Source organism: Mixophyes fleayi, chromosome 3, assembly GCF_038048845.1.
Source record: "Mixophyes fleayi isolate aMixFle1 chromosome 3, aMixFle1.hap1, whole genome shotgun sequence".
NCBI classification, from domain to species: domain Eukaryota; kingdom Metazoa; phylum Chordata; class Amphibia; order Anura; family Limnodynastidae; genus Mixophyes; species Mixophyes fleayi.
In genome coordinates, this window is record NC_134404.1 from 104,054,216 (window position 1) to 104,081,190 (window position 26,975).

At 40.7% G+C, this 26,975-nt stretch overlaps 1 protein-coding gene across 3 annotated transcripts in view; it reads right to left on the reverse strand.

The window, feature by feature from the left end:
- ZBBX (zinc finger B-box domain containing) overlaps nt 1-26,975 on the reverse strand; it is a 144,274-nt gene that overhangs the window by 50,613 nt on the left and 66,686 nt on the right. For all 3 annotated transcript variants that reach the window (XM_075202080.1, XM_075202082.1, XM_075202081.1), the window contains exon 13: nt 19,983-20,062. In XM_075202080.1, coding sequence (XP_075058181.1) covers nt 19,983-20,062 — 80 coding nt within the window. The remainder of the gene's footprint in view (nt 1-19,982; nt 20,063-26,975) is intronic.

Sequence of the window (26,975 nt, forward strand, 5' to 3'; positions counted from 1 at the left end):
GGTATCTTGTCAAAATCCCTACAAACCTAGGCGTACTTGCATTTCACAGACATCTCCTGAGAGCAGGGAGCAGTCGCGCACATTAATGTGCACTGGGAGGACCCTGTAGGTGCACCAGTACAAAACTAAACTTTTTGCTGTATGCATGCAGTGCACTTCATAAATGAGGCCCATTGTGTTTTATTGTCATCTTTAATTATAAGATATACATCACTTAATTGCACAGTATGCCTGGCTAATCCCACTGCATTCCTAAAGATGCTTTCTTACAGATAGATGCTCAATTAATAATAATCTAAATTTGGAAAATATAGTCACCCTCACAATAGAGGAATAAGAATGAAAAACATAAATCAAAGATTCGTAAATGTTTGACAAGAAATTCAATTGACTTGTCCAAGGTTCTAACAGCTCTTTCAGTATGCACGACTTATTAGAAAATGCCCTCAACCAACTGTTCAAGCAATGTATTTATTCAGAAATCAACAATAATCCTGAGGCTAAAATAGCACATATGAATGACTAGATGTAGCGCTTTGGCAACAAACACAAAACAAGAAAATAAAATAAATAAATAAAATTGTTTTAGCCTTTCAGTATGATCACTGCACCTAACAGCCAAATACTAATTCTGGCCAACAGGTATGCAAGTTCTCTCATCCAATTACAGTCAACATGTTAGATGTAGCATCAAAATATCTCTGAATGTCCCTACTTACAACTTGGCATTGAACATCATCATACACTAGAAAGATATTAAAATATAAGGCATGCACAGTGTATTTCCAGTCACAGAGAGTTCACCTGAGGATTATCTGACTTGCTCAGATGCCTCAATCCGTTCTGCATCGGAAGTACTTAACCATTTCATTGGAAGTTGTGGGACATTTTGCTGCAGTGTTTATCTATTATGTCTTACATGGTTCCATACAGTATTTATACTACACTAGTGATTACACTAGCGTTATATTACACTAGTGACTACTAAATAGTGTTTCAAGACAAGTGTGTATCACACCTGTAGGGGTACATTACATAGGAGTATTGTGTAACAAAGAATCTCTTAAAATAAATTCAACACTGGAAAGAGGAATTATATGTGAACTATGTTTAAATTATAAATGAAAATAATTCTATTTATTTGAGAATCTGTTTTTATGTAATACAATTAAAACATTATTTAAACATTGATGTGTGAAAAAAGTAATCACGTGGTATATGCCAACAGCCACACAGTACTATAATGCACTCATCATCATCATCTACTTATATAGCGCCACTAATTCCACAGCGCTGTACAGAGAACTCACTCGCCGTCACACCCTGTCCCTGCCCCATTTGAGCTTACAGTCTAAATTCCCTAGCATATACACCGACAGACAGACAGACAGACAGACAGAGAGAGAGAGAGAGACAGAGAGAGATACTAAGATCAATTTAAAAGCAGTCAATTAACACAGCAGTGTGTTTTTGGGGTGTGGGGGAAACCCACGCAAACACGGGAAGAACATACAAACTCCATACAGATAAGGCCATGATTGGGAATTGAACTCATGACCCTAGTACTGTGAGGAAGAAGTGCTAACTACTATGCCACCGTGCTGCCATACTTTTAAATTGTTTTCTTTCATTAATATTCCTATTAATAGCTGCCTCAGACTCTGTACAGTGTTTAAAGTATGTGACTATTGACGGTTTGCTCAAGATGACTTATACTAGGTACATATTAGATTATGTAGCTTAGATTTTGTAATTCAATGCGTTATAAATTTAGACTGAAACTCACAAGGGCGAGAACAAATGTGAGATTACAGGTTAAATATATAGTGAGGCATAGCTGCTGACAGAATCTAGTGCTACAACACCACTCCATTATATGAAGATTAAGGTTTCTATTAATATAAACAGTGGAAAAAGCTACCAGAGCAGATAACCAATCATGACAGGGCACCATTGTATTCTATATAAAGTGATGTAAAAAAAACACATTTGAAATGCATGGTGACCTTGCCTAAGGAAATATTGTTGCTGATGCAGCAGGACTGTGCTATTTTTTTCCCATTGTGCTTTCAAAAGGTAACAGTTCTAAGTTGGGGTTGAAGCTATGGAAATGAGGGTATCACTTGGCCATGCATAAAATGGGTTTAACTATTTTGGTGTAAGCCATTACACCATTTTTGGAAGTCTTCATTTTCAATAACTTTTTACAACATTTGGAAAAGTTAAAACAGGGGACAACATAACAAAGAAATCAAAGTAAAAACAACAAGTGTGAGCTAAAGCAGAGGTTGACAAAGAATTTCATGCCACCGACTACTTTTTCATTTAAATATTAGAACAGGGTTGTCCAACCCGTGGCCCGCGGGCCACATGCGGCCCAGCACGCCTGTAAATGTGGCCCAGAAGTAGTTTTGGTTGTGGCAGGGGGCAGCACTGTTAAAGGGAAAAAAAAATCCTGCAAAAAAAAAAGAAAAGAAAATACTTACCACGTCAGCTGGTACTCCGGCTCCCTCCCTTGTCTCCTCCTCCATGCGGTGCTCGCAGTGAATGTTGGGCGTGATGTCATCACGCACAACATCCATTGCGGAGCGCAGCACAGAGGAGTCACCCGCGCAAGAAGAACAATCAGCAGCACAGAATTGGAGAAAAGAAGAGAAGAGAACAGGAGAACAAGCCGATTAAAAGGTGAGTTAAGGGGGATTTTTTTTATTATTTCAAGGGACGCTGACCAGTGAATAAAGGTCACCTGGTCCTGGAGCATCATGGACCTTATCTCCCTGCTACATACTTCTACTTGTAATACTAATGGGGCATTATATATTATTCTCTTTGGCCCATTATAAGTTGTTATCCCTTAACTAACATAGTGGTGTAATTATCAAACAGGTCACAATTTGGGTTCACAGTGATGTATATGTCAGGTACCGCAGGCCTGGTCAGGGCACCCTGATATACAATGCCTGGCTTAAATGCACTTTATTGATATTGCATCGAAACAATGCAAAAAGTGATTATAGTATAATAACTAGAGAGGATTTTTTGAACAGGGCGATTGAAAGGTAAGTATAGGGGGATTTGAAAAAAAAAGCTATTTTTATATATATATATATATATATATATATATCACTTTTTTTCTCATATATATATATATATATATATATATATATATATAAGTTAACCCGTGCATGATACTCATGCATTCTAGTTAAATCAAGCTACTTAAGGTCTTAAAAAGGTTCTTGTCATGCATTTGGACCTAGCCCAGGCCTCCTCAGGGGAAGAGCGTTAGTTCCCGACACAAGTGGCCTTTTTAATGTGTGTTCATGAGGTAAAATTACCTCACGAAAATGAGTTTGACCCCTCAACTCGTAAATTTAGCCTTTACTACCCCTCCCACGGGGGGAAGGGGGGATGATGGAAGTTAACTGACTTGACTATTCTAATTTTTTTGTCAAATAATGTCAGTATACCAAATTTCAGGTCAATTGGATGAGCCCTTTCTGAGAAAATAGTTTTTTCCACACACACACACACACTAACGCACGCCTCTACACATGTGTGTTCATGAGGTAAAATTACCTCACGAAAATGAGTTTGAGCCCTACCAAATTTCAGCCCTTTTTGAATTTTTTTCCCCACACACACTAAGAATTTAGTAGGTCAGTGTATATCTCTGCCCAGCAGGTGGCGCTGCAACTTGTTTTTTTTTTTTTCACACACACACAGACGCCACTAAGCATTTATATATTAGATATATATATATATATATATATATATATATATATATATATGTTAACTCGTCGTCTTCCAATGTGTCTCAGGGAAGCTAAAAGGTTGGACACCCCTGTATTAGAACAATGAGGGAGAGTGAACAAGGGAGTGTCGAGGGGCTAGCTTTCCCTGATATTCATATAGATCCCGGGCACCCAACTGGCTGCCTGCCAGCCGGCTCACTGTTGAGTAGGTGGCAGTAGTAACGTCAGCTCTGGAAACGGCAGAAATATAAGAAACCAGTGCTGTGATGCAAGTCAGCGACATTATGACTTTTTAGTGCCCTGCTATGTCATGTATACAGTACATATGCTGCTGTGTAGCTCAAGTAGCAGCACTAAAAGCAATTTCCAATGCTGCTGGGCCACAATAGTAAAACTGAAGTTAATGATACTTTGATAATGACATTGTGATAATGACAATAATTGCAATAAATAATAATGTGAGTCCAGTGTGACTTGACAGTCTGATAAAAAAGATTTGCCTTTGAAATGCGTTAACTTAATGCTAAGTGGTCAAGGTTAATCTGTATCTGCTGCCCATGGGAAATAGCCTGTAAATGTTCCATTGCTTTGTTCTTCATCAGATTGTAAGTATTTTTCTGATTTTTAGTAAAGAGGAGGTGGAAGCACTATAGGCAACTATTATGTACGAGCTGCTGGGTAAGAAGTAGTTATCCACACTCCTGTAATTTAATGGTGAAAGGGGAGGTTTACCTCGCGCTCAAGTACATAGATAGGATAGTGAGAGAATTATGGTCATCCGTGCTCTAGTGTAATAAGCAAAAATGCTACTTGTATTGATGTAGTTATCAAGGGGTAGGGAGGTATGTAGAGGTGAGTCCATTTATGTATAATACAGAGGAATTGTATACAATACAGAGAAATGTAAACAATGAAATACAATGTGAATCGTTATGTATATTCTGGCAGGTGATTGCTGCTATGATGGTCCAACACAAAGCCAGTGGCAGATGGACGGTAATTTTCGGTCTGTGACTCTGTGGATATACAGCGAAGTGCTGATAGGAGTGATGTCAGTTGAGATAACCGAGGTAAGGCAATATAATGCAATGTAATGCAATTACCTTGAGGTGGTAGTCAATGCGCTTTGTGACTATCCGCATACGGGATGCCTTGGATCTGTGTGGAGTCCCGACTGCGGTTGGTAGATGCTGTGCGTAGTATGTCTGATCTGCCTGTGGATGCCGGATGTCGGGGGAGTCAGGCGGGTAGCTGGTGGTTGAGTCCGGCTGTGTTGTTTGTCGCCGGTTGCTGCGTAACCTCCCGCTGTTCAGACTAGAGTGAGCGCTGTGAACCGCGCATGCGCGGTGTGTGAGGCTCGGAGAAAAATAAATGAGGGCTACATGTGAAGTACTGCGAGGTGGATTTATTGCGGAAAAAATATCACACTTACAGATAAGATCAGGTGATACAGCGAAGAATATAGCAATGGTTGTGGGAGATGGAGTGCTCTCCGACGCGTTTCGTCCGATCCCGGACTTTTTCAAGGAGTGTGTAATAGCACCAGTGATGGACTTTATAAAGCCCGGGCTGTGTCCTGATTGGTGGGTTTGTTTGCAGGGGGATTGGATGGGTAGATCGGAGGGTGGTGTCTAATTGATTGTGGGGATGCTGCTGGTAATTGGAGGACAAATGATGGGGGCGGGACCTACCTATTGTTTCCGTGCGGGGATAGAACCTAATATACGCTGGTAATGGATATGGGATTAACTCTGATTATTGGAAGAGGCTATTGGGGGCGGGGCCTTCCTAGTGTTACCGTAAATAGAGAGATCTCACTATGTCTGCTGGTGGGGATGTAGAGATGTATGAATGTATATATTGTGGAGACGTGCCATAGGAATGTGAAAAAAGTGAAAAAGTGAAAAAAGTGTGAAAAATAATAAAAATAAATATAAAAATAAAAATAATAGAAAATATAATAAAATATAAAATATAAAAAAATAAGAAAAAGTAGGGAATGGGACAAAGATTTTAAGATAAGATGTGTGTACAGAAAAAAATGTTAATTCAGAGGGAAATGTTCCTCGTGTGTAGATTTTAGGGGGTGATTGAATAGCGGGTTGAATGAAAAATTATGTTCTATTTTGATGGAACAGGATTGAGTATGATAATTGGCATAAATGGCAGGTATGTAACTATATGAAATTAAGGGTCCATAACGGATTTTATGCCAAAGTCTATGTTTAGACCATGAGGGGTGAGTGTTTTAAGATCATAGATCCATTTGGCCTCTTCTTTGTTGATCTGTCTGATGTAGTCTCCCCCTCTCCAGTTTTTATGGACCTGTTTGATGGGCATAAATTTCATGCCTTCGGGGTTACATTGGTGTACTTTTAGAAAGTGGTCTGATACGCTGTGAAGTGGGTATCCTTTCTTAATGTTGCAGATGTGTTCGGAGACTCTGACTTTTAAGGTTCTGATTGTGCGTCCGATGTACTGCAACTTGCACGTGCATTCTAATAGATAGATGATATTGGTGCTGTTGCAGGATAGGAATTGTTCTATGTGGTATTCTTTGTTGGTGCTTTGAGAATAGAATGTGGTTGTGGGTTTGGTGGTTCTGGTATTCATGTTTTTGCAGCCTATGTATTGGCCACAGTGGTAAAATCCACTGGGTTTTGCTGAAGTGATGGATGTTTGTTTTAACTGTGGCGGGGGAATGTGGTTGTGTACCAGAGTCCTATTGAGGCTCGGTGCCTTTCTGAAAATTACCTTGGGGTTTGGTGGTAGTACGTGGTGTAGGATGGGGTCTTTGAGAAGGATGTTCCAATTCTTCTTAACCATTTTGGATATTTTGTGGGCTGCTGAGGGGTATTGGGTAATGAAATGTATGTCTTTTGTGGGTCTGGGGGATGTAGGTTTATCTTTGTAGGTGATCAAAGTGTTCCTATCTATTTCTCTAGCTACGGTGAAGGCTTGTTCCACCATGTCTTTATTGTAGGCTTTGTAAAGGAATTGTAAGGCTCTGCCTTGTGTGTCATAATCCTGGGTGTTTGTGCAGTTCCTACGTATTCTTTTAAATTGTCCTAGCGGAATGTTAGATAACCAGTTAGGGTGGTGGTGACTAGAAGCTAATATGTAGCTATTAACGTCTACTTTTTTGTGAAATGTTTTGGTGACAATGGCTTGGTTTTGTATGTGAATTTCTAAATCGAGGAATTCTATCTTTTCTTTGCTTGTTTGTGAAGTGAATTTGATGTTTCTGTCATTGTCGTTTATGTAATCAAGGAACTGGGTGAGTGATTGAGTGTCACCTTTCCAAATGAAGAGAATGTCATCGATGTATATCTTCCAAAGCACTAAATTCGCATCGAGGTCACTCCTGTTCCAAATGTAGTCCTCCTCCCACTTTGCCATGAAGAGGTTGGCGTAACTCGGTGCGAATTTAGTGCCCATAGCGGTGCCTCTGTGCTGTAAATAGAAATTATTGTCAAACCATGTGTAATGGTGTGTAAGTATAAACTCAATTCCTTTGATTAGGAAATTGATTTGCTCCGTATGTAGTATGCCTGTTTCTTGTAGGAAGTGTTTAACACTAGTTAAACCGATCTTGTGGTCAATGATTGCGTAGAGTGATGTTACATCTGTGGATGCTAACCACATATCGTCTGTCCATGTGATGTCCTGTAGTGCCTTGATCGCCGCTGTTGTGTCTCTTAAGTATGATGGTTGTTGACTTACATAGTCTTGTAGAAAGTGATCCAAGTATTGGGAGAGGTTTGAAGTAAGTGATCCTATTCCCGATATTATGGGTCTGCCTGGAGGATGGGTGGGGTTTTTATGTAGTTTTGGTAGGTAGTAAAATACTGGTATGATGGGGTGTTCTGTGTTCAGGAAATTGTATTCTTTGGTGTTAAGGATACCTGATTCCTTGCCTGATTTGAGGAGTTTAGATAATTCTTCATTGGATGCTGGTGTGGGGTCTGTAGGAAGTTTATGATACATTGTGTTGTCGTTGAGAATGTTGTATGATTCCTGTTTGTAGTCATGGAGATTGAGCAAGACTATACCACCGCCTTTGTCGGCGGGTTTGATGACAATATTGGTATTGGTTTTTAAATTTTTGAGTGCTGATCTCTCTGCTTTGGTAAGATTAAGTGTTTTGTTATTGGGTGTAGTGTCCATGCTTTCTAGTTCATCGGTAAGAAATTTCTCAAATGTTTCAATGTAGCTGCTTTTGGTTTGAATGGGATAAAAGGATGATTTTGGACGTAGGTTCCTGTGTGTGAACACGCTGTCCGGTGTTGGGTTATGTTATATTTCAGTTTGAGCGAAGTATTTCTTGAGACATACTTTTCTGATAAATTGCTGTATGTCTAGATAGGTCTCGAATTTATTCAATTGACGGGTGGGTGCAAACTTAATGCCCTTCCCTAATAGGGATGTTTCTGAACTGGATAATTGGTGATCACTTAGGTTAAAAATGCCTAACTGTTGGTGGGAGAGGGGTGTTTTGTGGATGGTTTGTGTTTCTTGTTGGTGTAAGCTCCTTCTACCTCTTCCTCCTTGTCTGATCTTAAAAGACCTCTTTTTTTGTTGTGTTTTCGTTGTGCAGGTGTGCAAGGAGGCAGGTCTGGTGCTTTTGGTAGAGGGGGGCCCAACCCTAAAAAATAAGGTGTATCAGTAGGAGAGTTTTGGGGTAGAGTATGTATTATTGATGGATTATCTGGGTTGGACTCTTGGTTGGGGTCCTGTGTTTTTGGTGAATTAGTCATGCTCTCAGATTGGTTAGTGGTCTGTGCGGAATATTCTGGGTCTGTGTTTTTGGTGATGGGTGTCTGGGAGGGGTGGGTGTGAGTGTGGATGGAGCTTGATTCTAAAATCTTAGTGAGATCAGCATCTAACCATCCTTGTTCAAAAGATCTGATGACTAATGATTCGTACCTTGTATTCTGGGGGGAAGGGATATGTTGATTGGCATTATCCCATGGTGATAAGCCATTGGTGGTGGGTGTGGAGTCGTTGTTTGGCATTGGCGAAATGGGGTCTGGAGTGTTGGGTTGGAGAGGATCGTGTATGTTGTATCCTGTGCGGTAGACCTGAGAGTGGATTTGATTCATATACTTTTGGTAAGCCCCAGTTTTTTGTAGATGGGTGTTTGGTTGGTTTTGGTACGTGTGCTGCGTGTATTGCGGATATTATGATTGGAAAGTGGGGGGTGGTTTCTTGGTTCCATATTTATCTCTGAGTACCTTTCTTTCTTTCTTTCTTTTTGATGATTTCTATTTCATCCTTTTCTACGCTCTTTTCTATCAGTGATTCTAGACTCGCCAGGTCTGTGTGTGATCTGGTCTCATCTATGATGGAGTCTAGTCTCGATATGTCCGTGGCTATGTTGTCTAATTCTTTTGTATGGGTGGAGATGATGAGATCCATAAGTGATGTTGAACATTGTGTCAGTATGAGGTTCCAAGCCTCCATGAAGTTTTCATTATTCTGATTATGAGATGGTGTTTTGGTGATCCGTAGACCTTGTGGTATGAGATTTTGTAGCTTATACCATTTTAGGGTATGGAGATCCCACCGCGGTTTCTTTTTTAAGTAGTTTTTCCAGTTGTAGTAGTGACTGGCACAGATTGCGATCATGATGGTGGATGTCTGATGGGGTATTGTGATTCTCAAGACTGGAAAATAGTCTGGTGGCTTTGTCAAACCTGGTGGTTCTATGTTTGAATCTCTCCGGATGTTTCACCATATTTGTAAGGAGAGTGTGGTTGCCGGGCTATCGACCAATGGTTAGTTTTATGACAAATAGTAAAGAGGAGGTGGATGCACTATAGGCAACTATTATGTACGAGCTGCTGGGTAAAAAGGAGTTAACCACACTCCTGAAGTTTAATCATTCAACCCGCTATTCAGTCACCCCCTAAAATCTACACACGAGGAACATTTCCCTCTGAATTAACATTTTCTTCTGTACACACATCATATCCTAAAATCATTGTCCCATTCCCTACTTTTTCTTATTTTTTTATATTTTATATTTTATTATTTTTCACACTTTTTTACTTTTTTCACATTCCTATGGCACGTCTCCACAATATATACATTCATACATCTCTACATCCCCACCAGCAGACATAGTGAGATCTCTCTATTTACGGTAACACTAGGAAGGCCCCGCCCCCATTAGCCTCTTCCAATAATCAGAGTTAATCCCATATACATTAGACAAATTCACAATTTGTATTTTTATACACCCCTACCAGCGTATATTAGGTTCTATCCCCGCACGGAAACAATAGGTAGGTCCCGCCCCCATCATTTGTCCTCCAATTACCAACAGCATCCCCGCAACCAATTAGACACCACCCTCCGATCTACCCATCCAATCCCCCTGCACACAAACCCACCAATCAGGACACAGCCCGGGCTTTATAAATTCCATCACTGGTGCTATTACACACTCCTTGAAAAAGTCCGGGATCGGAAAATTACCGTCCATCTGCCACTGGCTTTGTGTTGGACCATTATAGCAGCAATCACCTGCCAGAATATACATAACGATTCACATTGTATTTCATTGTTTACATTTCTCTGTATTGTATACAATTCCTCTGTATTATACATAAACTGACTCACCTCTACATACCTCCCTACCCCTTGATAACTACATCATTACAAGTAGCATTCTTGCTTATTACACTAGAGCACGGATGACCATAATTCTCTCACTATCCTATCTATGTACTTGAGCGCGAGGTAAACCTCCCCTTTCGCCATATTTCTGATTTTTACCTTGTTTTTTAATAAAACACTTGATCTACTTTTTATACATAGAGCACCTTCCAGATTTAATTTGGATTTGTCTCCTCACCTATGCAGCGGTGTGATTGGGGTTGAACAGACATCTGATTGCTACAACACAATAACAAAAACAACTAAATAATCTAACCAATTTAAAAAAAAACTACAAACTAAAAATGGGAAGCCTGATGATCAATTGTTATTTCCGGCTTAGAAACAATGAATCTCATGACAGAAACATCCTTCCGCAAGGCCATGAGATTAGTTTCTTGCTTGGCCCCAGGTCCCATTAACTGTCAGAGGCTCCAGGAATTATGTATAAGAAGAGGCCTAGTATTTAGTGTAATAATATATGTCATATACAGTAATACTGTAATACGATAACGTGATACCTACAGGCTAACTACCCACGTCTAGCCGAAGGTAACTAGTGATGGCTTCTGTAAGTCAGTTCTTACCGGAAGACCTTTCATCCTATCGGTCGCCCCAATACCATGGAGGTGGGAAAGCATTTTAAGTATCTAAATAAATAAATATGTAAATTATTTGACACATTCAATCACAGAGTTATGGTAATTTTTAAGAAAGGGTTAACAATTTTACTCTAAAAATATAATACAACATAAATGGAAGGAATACATAAAGCCAATATCTGGGGTATCCTGCATGGACACCGGCTTCTCTCACTCTTACTGCTAGCAAGGTAGAGGTCTTATGGAAGTGTCCCCTGCTTTCAGCAGTCACACACTGTTACAAGATTCACAGAGAATGGGAATAAAGGAACTGGATGTCTGGTCCTCACAGTACTTCTATGTAGCCTGTGATACCTGGCAGTTCAGCAGGAACCATATCCCTTTGCTAGTCCTAACTGCAAGTCTCCACACAATCTCAACTGCCTTAAAATGGGACTTTTAAGCTCTCCCAGTTTCCCATTTCTGGCCCCCTGGGAGAAGGTGTGAGTATGCCACTCTTGGTCTCATTTATGTAAACTGCAGGAGGGGTAATGCCTGACTTCTTCTCAACCCCTGCCGGGACTGGCTCCTGCAGGTCTGGCAGGGAGCTTTTCAGTACAATGGAGAGTCCACAGGGAGACAATAATGTCTCAATCTCATTTGCTAGGAAGGGCTGAGTTACCTCGCTCAGTTTATCCCCATGAATTTCCCACAATCTAATAAATAGCAGGGGTAGGCCACTTCAGACTTGTTATCATTGCAGCTATTAAAGGAGCAAGTCTTCGGCGCTCTATGAGGGTTTTTTATTTTTACCCTATGTATTGCCAACTGGGACAGAAGAAGAGGACCTCCCACATGCATCCCAGGAATTAGGGGAGCAATACATTGGTGAATTATGATTTATGTGAGGGAGTATTTATTTCTATAATATTTTTTTTCAGTGTGTGTGTATTTTGTTATAGCAGTTTTACATGGCGCACTACAGGCCCAAGAGGTCACTGGATGCCAGGACATGTTGGCACTTGAAGCATTAGTGGGATGAGCCCAGGCACTTTCAGCACAGGGCTGGTTTTTCCTGGGAGGGGAGTGCATTTTTGTGGGCGCAATTGCCCTAGGAACCCATGCTGATTTCCCTACTACAGTGGCACCAGCCTTGTCTGTCATAGTGCTTCTAGTGGAATTTTTATGGGAGACCCCACGCGTTTGCCAACACCAGTTTAAGTTAAGAGCACTTGTGCTGAAGATCATCATCAACATGGATCTTGCACCAGGGGTCAAACAGCCATTTTTATTGCATAATAAACACACAGGTTGTAGTGTTAATTTTCTAAGAATAACACATATGACATGGGAAATTAAAATGTTCATACATTATGTATGTCCCTTAGTAACTATCACAACTATGTGCTTGGGAGGAGAGGCCAAAGCACATGGAGAATGTTTAATGCTATAGAACATGTTGAATTTGTGCCTATATGAATAAGCATATTAATTAGCAATGCTGAAAGAAAAACATAAATGCATATTATGTAAAGAGCACAGCAATATTATATAATCATATAGTCTAAAATACAGATACTTTTGAAACAGTGCTGGAAGAACTGTGGAATTAGCTGATATTAAAGTACAACAAATATTACATGACCAATATTCTTACATTAAATACTTTGCTGCTTGTCATACATGCACACTGGATATCTGGAGGGAGACCAGCTGACGCAAAGGCAACTACGGGCCATATTAGAAACTCAACCCATATAGGAAACAGCCCTGGTACAGTCGCCCAGGCCTTACAAAAGTTTGTTTTAGACAGCCCTTCCCTGTCTCTCTCTAACTCAGGATTAGGCTCTTGGTGAACTGCAATCTATATCATGACATGTTTATTATACAGCATTATACATACTTACCAAGAGGGGGCGTGACTGGAGGGCGGGAGGGGGCGGGACGAGGCCAATCGCATCATTTTGGCCCTGCCCCCGCGAAACCGTAATTCACGTCGCGGGGGGCGGGGCCAAAATGACGCGATTGGCCTCATCCCGCCCCCTCCCGCCCTCCAAAATGGCGTGATTCACAGAGAATCGCGTCAAATGACGCGATTCTCTGTGAGATTGGGATGCGGGACAAATGCCAGCTTACCCGGGAGTCCGGGAGACTGACCCGAATTTCGGGAGTCTCCCGGCCTTTCCGGGAGAGTTGGCATGTATGGCATTATAATGTAACATTTATGCAATCTAAATACCCTGAACTTTTCACAAGAGACCTCAAAAGCAGGGACCTCAGGGCTTAGCAGGGCGACCGAGCACTGCTAGGCCCCGTCACCTTCGGGCCTTGTAGTAGTCACACCAACTGCACACCCTATGGTTACACCTTTGAGAATAAGAATAGATGGTAAGAAATGCATGAAATATACAAAATAATATTAATTTGCTGAAGGGTTGGTCAATACTAAACATTACAACACTGAACATTCAAATCCATTACTCAGCTAAACAATGTTAGGTAACAATTCTTACTTTTATGTATGGGGCTAGTTATCTTCTGATTTACTTATAGATGAAAACAAACTAACGATTTAAAAACAGAAAGATGGTGTTAGAAAAGTTGGCTGCTAAGATCACATAAGGTGAGTTTAGTCATTGTAACATGTTTTAAGCTGCCAAAGGTTTAAACAACCCGAAGACATAATGTTAACATTACAGTAATGTATTTGTTTTGCTGGTGGAGAATTTTGCATATTTAAATTAGGCTGCTGGCGCTGTGGGAATGATAGGCTTCATTTTGTATGACCTTAGACGGGAACTCAATTCATCTAATGCATTCCAATTAGTTTGACAGACAATTTATATAACAGAAAGGCATGAAATTTAGAACAGTGGAGAATCCTCAGGCCTCTACATGAGGTATACTATCACTGAATGTAACAGTTGGAAATTAAGAATGAGTCTCCAACTACCCACTGCAATAAAATATTTTTTTCCCCCAATATAAACAAACAAGTACCCCTTCCCCTGTTCCTTTAATATGTCTCTCCCTTACCCCTATCTTGTTTTCTGTATCCCCATTGTTTGATATATGTTTCAATAAATATATTGAAGTAAAAAAAAAAAAGATAACCAAATAAAAGTATAAATTAACAACAATTTTGAACACTGATGTTTGGCCAGACATAAAAAGCCAACATTTTGGTTAACAGTCTTTTATTTTCAGAACATGAATCACATTGGGGCTCCAGAAGAGTTGTACTTCAATTGGCATAGTTTGCATGTGCACCAAAGGAGCAGATTTTGTCTCAACTTACACTTACAACCTATTTTTGGAGAGATGGAACAGGCTCTGATTGGCTGATTAACCCCCAAGCTGACAGTATTTAATCCATTAGTGTGACTGCTACATTACATGAATTTGCAGCTATAGATTCATATAATACTAAAAATGAAGTATCCGGCGCTTTAATCCCTTCAGCAATACCCAAAATCTCCTACAAAGGAGTCAGTTTATCTTTTCTGTCAAGTCCTTAATGTAAAGTGTCCTTAATATAAAGTCTTGGTTGAAATCGAGAAAGATCATTGTCACTAAAAAACCACTCCCTTGAATTCAGGTGGCTGCCATCCTTAATGTGTCCTGTTTTGTTCGTACAAGAAGATATGAAATCTATAAAGCAAAAAGGAAAAGGCGCCTCCTTGTGCAATAACGGCAATACGTGATCTATCACACACATGTACAAAAATGCGTACTATATAAAGAATAATAAACAGCTTATCTATGAATCCTGTATATCATGGACAGAATTCAACATTAGCTCCATGTATTCACACACAATAATGGAAAACAAAACCGTAAAAAAACAATAGCTTAATATTGTAATACAATATACAACCATGTACACACACCATAAAAAAGTGTCTCCATACCGAAAATATTTTTTCTTTCAACCAAATATACAAAGTAGTGAATCCAAAATTGAATATCCACAAAAAGAAAGTTCTCTTATAACAGACTGGTGTACAGGGGCGGGCTGGCCCGGGGGCAGCGGCTCGGTCAGACCGCTACTCAGGCCAGGGGGGTAGGCCGGCCGGCCACCCCCCCGGATGCAAAATTCAACACTTTCCCCCGCGGCCGCATCTGATAACATCAGTGTACAGGCGGCCGCATCCCCTGTCATGAGATGCGGCCGCCTGTGTGCCCCCCGGGCTTCCCTCTCCCAGCCCGCGCCTGCTGGTGTATAAGCAATCACTGGTGACGAACCAACAGTGATATATAAAGTGGCTTTATCTCCTCTCAGGCGATCTCTATCTCTATGAATCTTATGAAGAAGTATACACTCTTGTTATTCCTGACATAATCATGGCGCAGATGTTAGTGATGTATGCTAGTGATATGTTCATGCTGAAATAGTATAAGAGATATACTGCGCACCTGTGAGTCTGCAGCCTATATCTGCACTCTCTTGATTTCACCAATAACCAGATGAAATCATATATGAGTAGTAAAATGTAGATAATGGCGCTGATCCTTACACAACATTATTATTATCGTTCCCCTAGTTTTGACTACTAAAAACTAGTCTTCTATGAATGTCTTATATACCATAAAATAATTGTAGTATATCTTAATACCAATATATGGATCTATATACTAATAATATTAAAGTATAACAGATTAAATATCCAAAGACATATCCATGTACTGTAGGCTTCTTTTATGTGCAGTTATATTAAATGTCCATAGTTCTTATATATTTCCACTTAGAAAACACTTGTTGTCTTTCAGCTTCACCACGCATGCATGAACCAGCTAGCCAGGTCACGCATGTGCATATCCCTAGACACAGGGCCGGCAAAGGTAAGTCTACTGTTACTGCTCCCGACCAGTACTGCTATGCAGCTGAGTATCACTATAAGCGGCGTTAGAAAATTATGACTATTGTCACTTTTTATTAAATATACCGTTATGATAAATATTTATGGATCCAATCCATCCATGGACCCCAGTATTATGCAGGGAAAAAAAGGGTAAAGAAAAACAAAATGAGTAACTGTCAGAACAAAGGGAAGAAATGTAAGCAGCCAGCTACACTTGGGTGACCACAGGAGTCTTAATCTGCGTTCCCGCAACAGATGTCCCACAGTTATACCGCTGTGTGTCTTTTGTTGTTTGTGATGGTTAGGGGGTGGATGGGTCCATCACACTTTACTTTTATGTACTGTATATATAAAATGAAAAAGTGATCATTTTAAGTTCAACAGATGTGTTTTGTGCTCTTAATCAATAATTATGAAAATGTAGCCAATCAATTCACTAGGATATCATATTATTACTGAGGCACATTGGTTCAGCTCATGAAATGGGTGTCTGCACTATGTGCGTAGATGGGTAGACTTTAAAATTATTCCATTTACAAAAGTAACAGAATATATTCTGCCATTAGGTTTAAACATATATCCGAAAGATTGAAACTAATGTTAAATTAATCAAATCCCAACTAAATATCCTGGAGGTAGGTAATAATAACCAGATTCCCTTTATCTATGTTACATTCAAACAATCACACCACCAGGATACTAGTAATTCAATCAACAAAAGGTAATGCAGTTTCACAAAACATATTTTGTTTGAAGCATAAATAACACAATTATTTCCCACACCCCTGCTGTCAAAATCTTTTTAGAATAGACCACTGGTAGTTAAACTTCATTGATAAGATTAATAACCCAAATAATTGAACACTAATCATTTCAGTCAAGGCTAAAGTGGTGCCCTTTACAAACTGTCAAGGCTGTGAGTAACTGGTCTGCCTGCTGCTTTGTGAGCATCACCGGTATGGAAGCGTTCAGTTCCAAAGATAAAATCACAGTCTTATTAATCAAGAGATATGATGAATGGGGATTTATTCTGAGCAAAGTGTTGAAGGTGGTATGTAGATATTTTAGTATGTGGGTATACGTTGTACAACAAATGCACTTGTAGTTTATGTATCGTTCCGTTAATCTAGTCCTGCATTTATAACTAATGTTGGCCACACACGTCCATATTTCGTCATCCAGTTTGGTTGATCTTGACAAAATCTTCCAACCATTGCATAGTGTGTGAAAACTCATTTAACATTATTTAAAAGCGGCTACACACAAGCCACCAGGCCTGAGTGCTGAGCTACAAGATTAATGTATAATGTGCCCTCCCACATGAGTTCTAGGCTAGAGCTGGGGTCTGTTTATGTAGTCAGAAGACAACAGCACACACAGGCCAATACTGGTTGTTCCAACCATACTTTTCAACATATTGGATGATAGTATGATCGATTTTGATAAGATTATTATCAGGGCATTGCGATTGTTTTGCGGCTACATATACAGTGATATATCAGACTGTGTGGCCAGCTTTAGACTTTCTCCAAGACGCTTTTTTATCAGTGTTTAGATAGTACATGTGAAGGTACGTGGTTCCCAAATCACTTGGACACGGTATTAGGGGAAAAATAGAAGGATGATTTATTCTGCAGAACAGGATTAAACGCAGCACGGCCTCGTAATGATAGCAGGTCCAACACATGAGGAAATCAGTTCAAATAAATCCAGTGAGATATATTGCACAGCGTGTCTTTCGCAGAGCATCACCTTATGGGCAAAAGTTAGTCACTCATGTCCAGCTCCCAGGGTAGCCTATTTTACCACCTCCTAAATCACACCTTGGGATCTGCCTGTCCAGGGGAGTTGCAAAAGGTTGCGATTGGTGGACTGCTTACACTATCCAGCCCCCTCCCCTACCTCCCCAGGTGTTTTCTCTCAGGTGACCCCTGCTGGGTCAGGCTCCTGGCTGGCTGTAGAGCTCACTAGTGGACAATAGGGAGCAAACAAATAACAATTAAAGCTTAATTCACTTAACTCCTGAGTGTTCCCTGTGGAGGTGGAATTTAACCACTGAAGTCCTTTTTCCAAGGAGATGTTATAATTACATCACTGATACCTCCCGATACCAACATGGCTAAAAAGTGCAGTTCAGGTATGAATTGGATTAAGGGTTTATAACACCATACACCATTGCTTTACATTGATAAGATTATTATCAGGGCATTGCAATTGTTTTGCGGCTACACATACTGTGATACCTGGTTAACTGCTAGATATCATCAGTGATATTTCAGAGTGTGTGGCCAGCTTTAGACTCTCTCCAAGACCCTTTTTTATCAGTGTTTATTGATAACACAGATTTTATATCACAGCTTATTGCAGAATCACAAAATCTATGTTATCTACTGCAGCTGTCATTGTTAACTAGGCTTCCCCAGACAGACAGATAGAATGAGCGATAGCTAACACAGGCAAGGAAGCTTTGACAGATAGGGAGAAGTTCAATCTCCACCCATTTTCAATCTTACAGAAATAGGCCCCTAAGTCAGGATAAATCTAGTGATTTATATACTACTTTACATACAGTGGAATGAGGTCTTTCTTATGGATCTATTTAGTAAAGGGAGATAAGCCGTACATCCAGAGAAAACTATTTACTAAAGCTCTCAGCCAGTGAAGACTATTGCTGGTGGCAGCCTTAAACGGTGCTTCCCCAGCGTTACAAGGACAGTGGCTGTACCAAGTACCAACCAAAGTCCAGGCTTCCCGTTCCAGTGAGTACGCGTCAGGCAAGAAGCAGACACACGCATGCGCGGATTGATAACAGACTGGCCTGGTGAGTGGCACGGCTTACTGCTGCTGGCCAGAGTTGCCGGGGAGCTCAGCTGCCCTGGTAACAGCGCAGCATGTGAAGATTTTCATTTATTGTGATAAGCAACTATAGACAATCTTAATTAAAGAGGGGTGTTGATAAATAGACGTCAGAATTTTCTCTTTTATCCAGATGTTTTTTTATGCTTTATCCAGATGTTTTGATCAGTCTACAAGTTGCTAGCTGAAAGTGTTTTATGGCAACTATTAAGAAGCATGCAGAAATAATTACAATACTGCAGACTCTCCTGTTGGTTTACTTCATTTGGAGAGCGGCTGGAGATTTTCTACAAATCTACATCTGATCATTGTGGGAACTGCTTTATTTTGTAGGCAAAGCTGCAATTATCTCAATAAAAGGGCAGGTCTGTATCAGTAGCAAATGTGCCAGACATATGTTACATACACTTACACCCATGTTTTTTAACCATTTGTTTTGCTTGCAAATATGGATTCCTATTAGGCATCAGTAAAATGTCAAAAACCTATCTAATACAGGAGAAACAACTCAAAGTCTTGTGTATGAAACAAACAAACAAAAAGCTTAAACACACACTCAAAAGCATAATGTATACATGTGCAACGAAAAAAAGCACCAATCAGCGTCAGCGAAGCATTCAAGTGGATAACTATCGTTATCATCCTAATTCAGGCTTGGCTAACCTGTGGCACTCCAGGTGTTGTGAAACTACAAAACCCAGCATACCCTTCCAGCAATAAGCTACTATATATTGGCAAAGCATGCTGGGGGTTGTAGTTTCACAACACCTGGAGTGTCACAGGTTAGCCAACACTGTCCTAATTCGTTCTTTTCACCTCACATTGACCACCCGCAAATAATACGGCTTACACAGGTGTAAATTGCGCAAACACGCCCTTACTTGGCCTACAATAGAACGCCCCTATTGTGGTTAAGCCTGCTTAGTTCAAATAATGTGACAGGTGCTTCATCGAAACAATTGTGTCGAATAAATATTCTCCATCTGTAGACTAGTGTTGGAATAATGCAACAAAATAAGAATATCAAATAAGTTACTATAAGTCAATTAAAAAAACATTTTGGAGAGAAAAAATTATCCAGGACACGTGCATCTAACAATGCCCCTGTGAAATAGTATGTTTACAAAAATAGATTTCAGAAAAATTAAATTAAGCAGATAAAATAAATATGAACTTTTTGGTCCGATATTAAAAAATACCTGCTAAAAATATAAAACTTACATATAACCTTTAAAATTAATATACCTAAAATATAATTTAACACCTACCTTTGTTGACTTTTCATTTCCTCGGTTTCTACCTCTGTCACCAAAAAAAGTCTAGATTCTTCAAGTTCTTCTTCTGAACCCTATTTAAACAAAGGCACTACTAAATTAATGCATACATACTTGAGATATAGCAAATAAAATATATTCTGAGGACATTTCGGTGTCTTTTTTTTATCCGGGGGGAGTGAAGTCTGCCCCACCAGCCCATCCTGTCCCTGCTGGGTGGGTTTATGCAGGATCGTAACAAGGGCGGTACAGGTGTGTTATTTGCCCATACTTCAGAACCCAGGTGTATATCAATAAGGTGTTGACACAGGGCAGAACGGCAGTTGAGCACCTGCCCAGCTATAGATGAAAGGGTGCCCGGCTTCCAGCTCTCTACATTGTCATGATGTCACAACATTTTCAGTGGTGAGGAGCCGTGAGGAGCAATGAAGGCAATAAAGAAGCGGAGAAGCGGGAAAGAAAAGAAAGAAAAGAGAAGATAACTACATTACTTCAGTAAGAACGGAGGGAGAGGCAGCTGGAGACATAAGTTTGGGAGATGGCGCTGGAGACATCAGTGTGGGAAATGGCGCTGGAAAAAAAACAGGGGGGAGATGGTGATGGAGAAAACAGGGGGGAGAGGGAACTGAAGAAAACGGGGGAGAGGGAACTGGAGAAAGCATGAGGGAGAGGAGGCTACAGAAAACAAGGGGTGGGTGGCTGGAGAACACAGGGGAGAGAGGAGGCTGGAGAACACAGGGGAGAGAAGAGGCAGGAGAATTCAGGCAAGAGAGAAGTCTGGAGAACACAGGCGAGAGAGGAGGCTGGAGAACAAAGGCGAGAGAGGAGGTTGGAGAACACAGTCGAGAGAGGAGGCTGGAGAACAAAGGCGAGAGAGGAGGCTGGAGAACACTGGCGAGAGAGGAGGCCGAAGAACACAGGCGAGAGAGGAGGCTGGAGAACACAGGCGAGAAAGGAGGCTGGAGAACATAGGCGAGAGAGGAGGCTGGAGAACACTGGCGAGAGAGGAGGCCGAAGAACACAGGCGAGAAAGGAGGCTGGAGAACACAGGCGAGAAAGGAGGCTGGAGAACACAGGCGAGAGAGGAGGCTGGAGAACATAGGCGAGAGAGGAGGCTGGAGAACACAGGCGAGAGAGGAGGCTGAAGAACACAGACGAGAGAGGAGGCTGGAGAACACAGGCGAGAGAGGAGGCTGGAGAACACAGGCGAGAGAGGAGGCTGGAGAACACAGGCGAGAGAGGAGGCTGGAGAACACAGGCGAGAGAGGAGGCTGGAGAACACAGGCGAGAGAGGAGGCTGGAGAACACAGGGGGAAGAGGAGGCTGGAGAAAACAGGGGAAAGAGGAGGCTGTAGAAAACAGGGGGAAGAGGAGGCTGGAGAATACAGGGGAGAGAGGAAGCTGGAGAACACAGACGAGAGAGGAGGCTGGAAAACACAGGGGGAAGAGGAGGCTGAAGAAAACAGGAGGAAGAGGAGGCTGGAGAAAACAGGGGAAAGAGGAGGCTGGAGAAAACAGGGGAGAGAGGAAGCTGGAGAACACAGGCGAGAGAGGAGGCTGGAGAACACAGGCGAGAGAGGAGGCTGGAGAACACAGGGGGAAGAGGAGGCTGGAGAACACAGGAGGAAGAGAAGGCTGGAGAAAACGGGATAGAGGAGGCTGGAAAACACAGGACACAGGCGAGAGAGGAAGCTGGAGAACACAGGCGAGAGAGGAGGCTGGAGAACACAGGCGAGAGAGGAGGCTGGAGAACACAGGCGAGAGAGGAGGCTGGAGAACACAGGGGGAAGAGGAGGCTGGAGAAAACAGGAGGAAGAGGAGGCTGGAGAAAACAGGAGGAAGAGGAGGCTGGAGAAAACAGGGGATAGAGGAGGCTGGAGAACACAGGGGAAGAGGAGGCTGGAAAACACAGGGGAAGAGGAGGCTGGAGAACACAGGGGAAGAGGAGGCTTATATTATTGGAGCTGATAGTACATCTTTATTGCAAACTTCTTTTCCTCTATTGGAGGTGGAATATGCCTTTTTTTAAATGGGAATGTTATTAATTTAGTGTTGGTGCTGCTGTAAGTGGGGGAATATGTTAGTTTACTAAATAGGAATGGTATTAATTTACTGTTAGGGGCAGTAGTGGGAAAATAGATCTACATAATAAATAGGAATACTATTAATTTAATGTTGGGACTGAATTGGGAGGATGGAAGCGTATTTATTAAACATAAACATTAGTTACTGTCTAGCTGGTTAGAAGAAAGAGGCCTAATTAATAAACATGAGTATTATTAATTTAATGTCAGGGCTCTATGGGGGAATTCTTGATCTGATGTAACGGAAGGAGGCTTGTTTAGTAAAAAAGAAACGTTAGGGGTTTAATGTCTGGCATGTTGGGGGGGGGGGGGGGGTGGGGGCTAGATTGTTCACTCACTGCTCAGCTTTCCTGGTGGTGAATAATAACTATTTCCATTCCAAACAGGACTCCAACATTCCAGGATCTGGCCAAGTAGCAACTGAGCTTTAGATGCCAGCAGCACCAGGTAGTCAAATTACAGGGACAGGTAGGAGAGTGCTGCACAGGTTGCAGAATAGTCCCACTCTTGTAGAGGGCCAGGCATGTCCCCACTGTAGAATGCTGGCCCCACTGTAGGTTGCTGAGAGACAGCATCTACTTCCACAAAGTTTTGGGGGGGGGGTGGAGGGGAGTGTGCCAGTATTCTCTCTTGTCCAGGGCACTAAAATATCTAATTATGGCTCTGGGTCCTTTATAAGGCATGACAGTGCAGCCTGAAATTGGTCTACCAGGAAGAAATAGTGTTTTGTCTAGAACAGGCCTGGCCAACCTGTGGTACTCCAGGTGTTGTAAAACTAGAACACCTAGAATGCTTTGCCATTAGCTATCCAGCTAAAAGCTTGCAGGACATGCTGGGAGTTGTAATTTCATAACACCTGGAGAACCACAGGTTGGCCAGGCTTGGTCTAGAAGCTCTGCAAACCCCTGCCAGGCCCAGAGCTGCTAACTAGGCTTGAGCTCCTAGACTCATATCATCAGCTTAGGGTTTGCTTACTGTGTTCTTGCCTATTTTGCACCCATTTGCTGTGTCCTGTTTTCCTTATCATGATTGCTGTGCACCTACTGCTGTGTGTGATTTACCTACACTGCTGACAATAAAAGGCACAATATTGATATTGGAATTTGCTTGTCTTCTCCCTGACTTGACAGTACAACCTTCATAACTTATTTTATTTGCCATGAATATGTGCTTGATTTATGTTAACAAGGCCTTGAGAATACGGACATTATCCAGTTTGACATTTTCTTTGACATATAGTCATTTCATGTCTGCATAGTGCTGATATTAGCCAGTACTCAAGGCTACTTCATGCAGCTCATTAACGGTCAAAGCAACATATAACATCAAGGAGCTTGTTTTCTAATCTCCACTCCACTGTGATGACGGGTGGGCTTTGACTTTAACATTTCCAAAAAGCATGTACCAACTAATAAGCACCCTCGTTTTCATCCGTCAGTAAGTATAAAAGTGCTATTTTCCAATTTCCAGACATTGCTATACTGTAAACAAAAAGTACCAAACAAATCATACTGAGACACTGTAAGCTTGAAAACACATTTCTTACATTCCCTGACTCCTTCTCCTGTATGCTGCTATTACTTTACTTTTTAGCTACATTTTGTACAGCATAACAATGTGTCCGAAAAATGCTGTTTAGTAATTAATATAATAAAATGGGCAATAAAAATATTTACACTGAACCAAAGTCACAAAACATGTAGATACTATGAATATACATTTGTCAGCAAGAGAGGTCAACTTTATTTATTAGCAACTTTTATTTTCATATTCTAAATTAGAATGCTATATATAATATATATATATATATATATATATATATATATATATATATATATATATATATATCTATCTACTATATAAATGCCTAGTGGCGTGTGTGGAAAAAAAAAAACAAGCTGCAGCGCCACCTGCTGGGCAGAGTTATACAATGACTTATATATTTCTTGAAGGAGAAGTGACAGTTGGGAGTGGTTGGTGGTTGCCGGGGGTGACAGTAGGGAGTTTTTAACACCTTAAGTAGCTTGATGAAGGATGTGGCGATGAAGATGAAGGATGAGGTGATGGAGAAAAATGATGAGGTGGTGACATGTGGACAAAACCACGTTAAAAAAGGGCGCTTGCGTCGGGAAGTAACGCTCTTCCCCGAGGAGGCCTGGGCTAGGCCCAAATGCATGACAAGAACCTTTTTAACACCTTAAGTAGCTTGATTTGACTAGAATGCATGGGTATCATGCACGGGTTAACTTGTGTATATATATATATATATATATATATATTCTTGGTAATGAGCAACAAGTTAAACCCTTCATTGCTGGAGAATGTTAACATTGTCTATGTTATTTACATTGGCCACTTTGATATTTAGCAATGTTATATAAACGATCATGGATATAGCTACAAAATGTATACAGTTACCTTTGTATGTATGCAGGTATAAATAGATGGATAGATGATGATAGATAATGATGTGCATTTTAGCTTTCTTGAATTAAAAGGTTGAGTGCCAATTTCAGCTGTAAACAATGACTTATTTTTCATAATTACTCATTATCCATAAAATGAAAAGTGTCCAGGGAAAAAACAGCTCATTTAAGAGACGGATAAAAGCTAATACGATGTAACTGGGAGAAAGTGGTATACAGAAAAATACATGAAAAATTCAATTTTAAAACTAATAGTAACTGATCAAATGCTGCCTAGCAACAGCAGTGATTTCCAGAAAATACATTTAAGAATTATGCTTGCTCGGTCGTGCATTTATACTTCTGGTCTCTGACCCATTTAAAGTTAAATTTTACTCATGTAATACAAAGAGATTTAGGCACATTTAACCAAATTAGCAGGGAACCATAATAAATGTCAAAAATTTTAGTAGTAGCGTTAGCTTAGTGGTGACTTTTGTATTAATGCAAATTTCTCCAGTGCAATGCCATGCCTGTACAACTTTATAATGAGCAGAGAATATACAGTGATACTTAACTTTGATGTCGGCTTATAGCAACTGCTAAGCTAAAGGCTAAAAGATAAGGTAGTATAACATGAGGGTAGGTCTTTTTTTTTTCATTTCGAATCACATATTACTTTTCCAAAGAGGCAGGTTATGTCAGATAGTTTGTTCTGCTGTTTAATGAGTATGTTGCCAATACAGCCGCAATCCAGTGTAGGTCACTAACTGGACCCTATTGAGGTCACATGTGCTCTAAGGCCCACCCCATGCATATAAGTAGGATAAGGGGGAGAAAAGCTGTAGGTACATACTTGATTTTGCTTTAACACCTAGAACCACTGATGGCTGTCATCAGGTTACCGAACAGTTTATTGTGAACATGCTTGTTATGTAACACTGAACAACTATAATGCTTCCTCTTTACACCACCAGTGTAGCGACAATCTCTACAATGCCAGGCTAAAGTGGCATTGTAGAGATTGTCGCTATAGATAGGGAGATATTAAATGGCAATGATATCTTCAAATGCACACTTATTAAGAGATAATCATTTGCAAATAATGTATTGTGGTTCATAAATATATACTGTATAAGTACAATCTGGAAAATTGATGTACAGTGTATAACTGATATATAAGCTGTTTTTGCTACTACTACTAATAATAATAATTTATAATAATTTATAATAATTTGTGTTGCCGCTATAAAGAGGAATTATATCCTACAAGTCATTACTACATTATTAAATAAAGCTGTGTAACCTTTGAGCATTTTTCCATTATTTGTTGTGTGTCATAATTTGGCAAAATATTTGCCTATTTTTTTGGATCTTCCCTCCGGGTGACATAAGATATACTAATAGCACACAGATGCAGAGAAACCTAAGTTCTCATTACAAAACAAGATAGGTATCTGAGCTTCATATAGTTTCATACAGCCACCACACTCGGGGGAGAGCTTTATCAAACCTTCTAAAAAAAGGAGAAGTGGAGGTGTTACCCATAGCAACCAATTAGATTCTACCTATTATTTATCTAGTACAGTCTAGAAAATGACAGCTAGAATCTGAGTAGTTGCTATGGGCAACACCTCCACTTTTGATTTTTAGAAGGTTTGATAAATCTACCCCATGTCTTCTTTCGGATTTGATAGAAGACTCATATCCCCTACCCTGTACTGTTGGAGAAAGCTGCTTCTTCAACTATCCAACCCTCAGGTTTTGACGTGCCATTTGTTACATCTAGAAATAAATACCATTATTACATAACCACATAAGTAGATAGGACATTGTCTCCCACAAGAACTGCACACTCATCTCCTGAAATACTCTGCTGCAGCGAGCAGCACATTATTAGCTACAGGTTGTTCTATCCAGGAGCGCACAGAGGGGTTTTCAGGGGGGTTTTCCTCCGTCCCCGAAACAAAAAAAAAATCCTAGAGACCTGCCGCGCATGCTCCGTTTCGGCTGCACTGTAGTATACAGCAGCCGCGGCGCTGTCAAAGAAGCGACCGCTTCTTAGACAGTGCCACGGCTGCTGTATACTACAGTGCCGATATGTAGGGCACTTTTTAGCGGAGTGGGGGGGTTTCCGGAGACCCAGAAACCCCCCCTGCGTGCGCCACTGCTATCCACATCCATTTCAAAACTGAGGAGTACATAAAGAATGAGAACAAAGTGGTGCTTCGACTTCTTTTGTTTTGAAACCGAAAATTGGAACTAACAGTTTCTTTCAGCATGATATGAACAAATACAAGAGACTGCCACAGGAAAAAAATGTTCCTCTGGCCACTCTATTTTGCATTGCCTTAAGTGCAGCTTCATGACAGTTAGACTGAATTTAAGAAAATTGTATTTCAATATATTACATTCCAAAAATCACCACTGTCCTATTTAATTTAGAACATATGGGAGCTATGCCGGTAGAGCACACAAAAATGGAAGCACCAACTTAA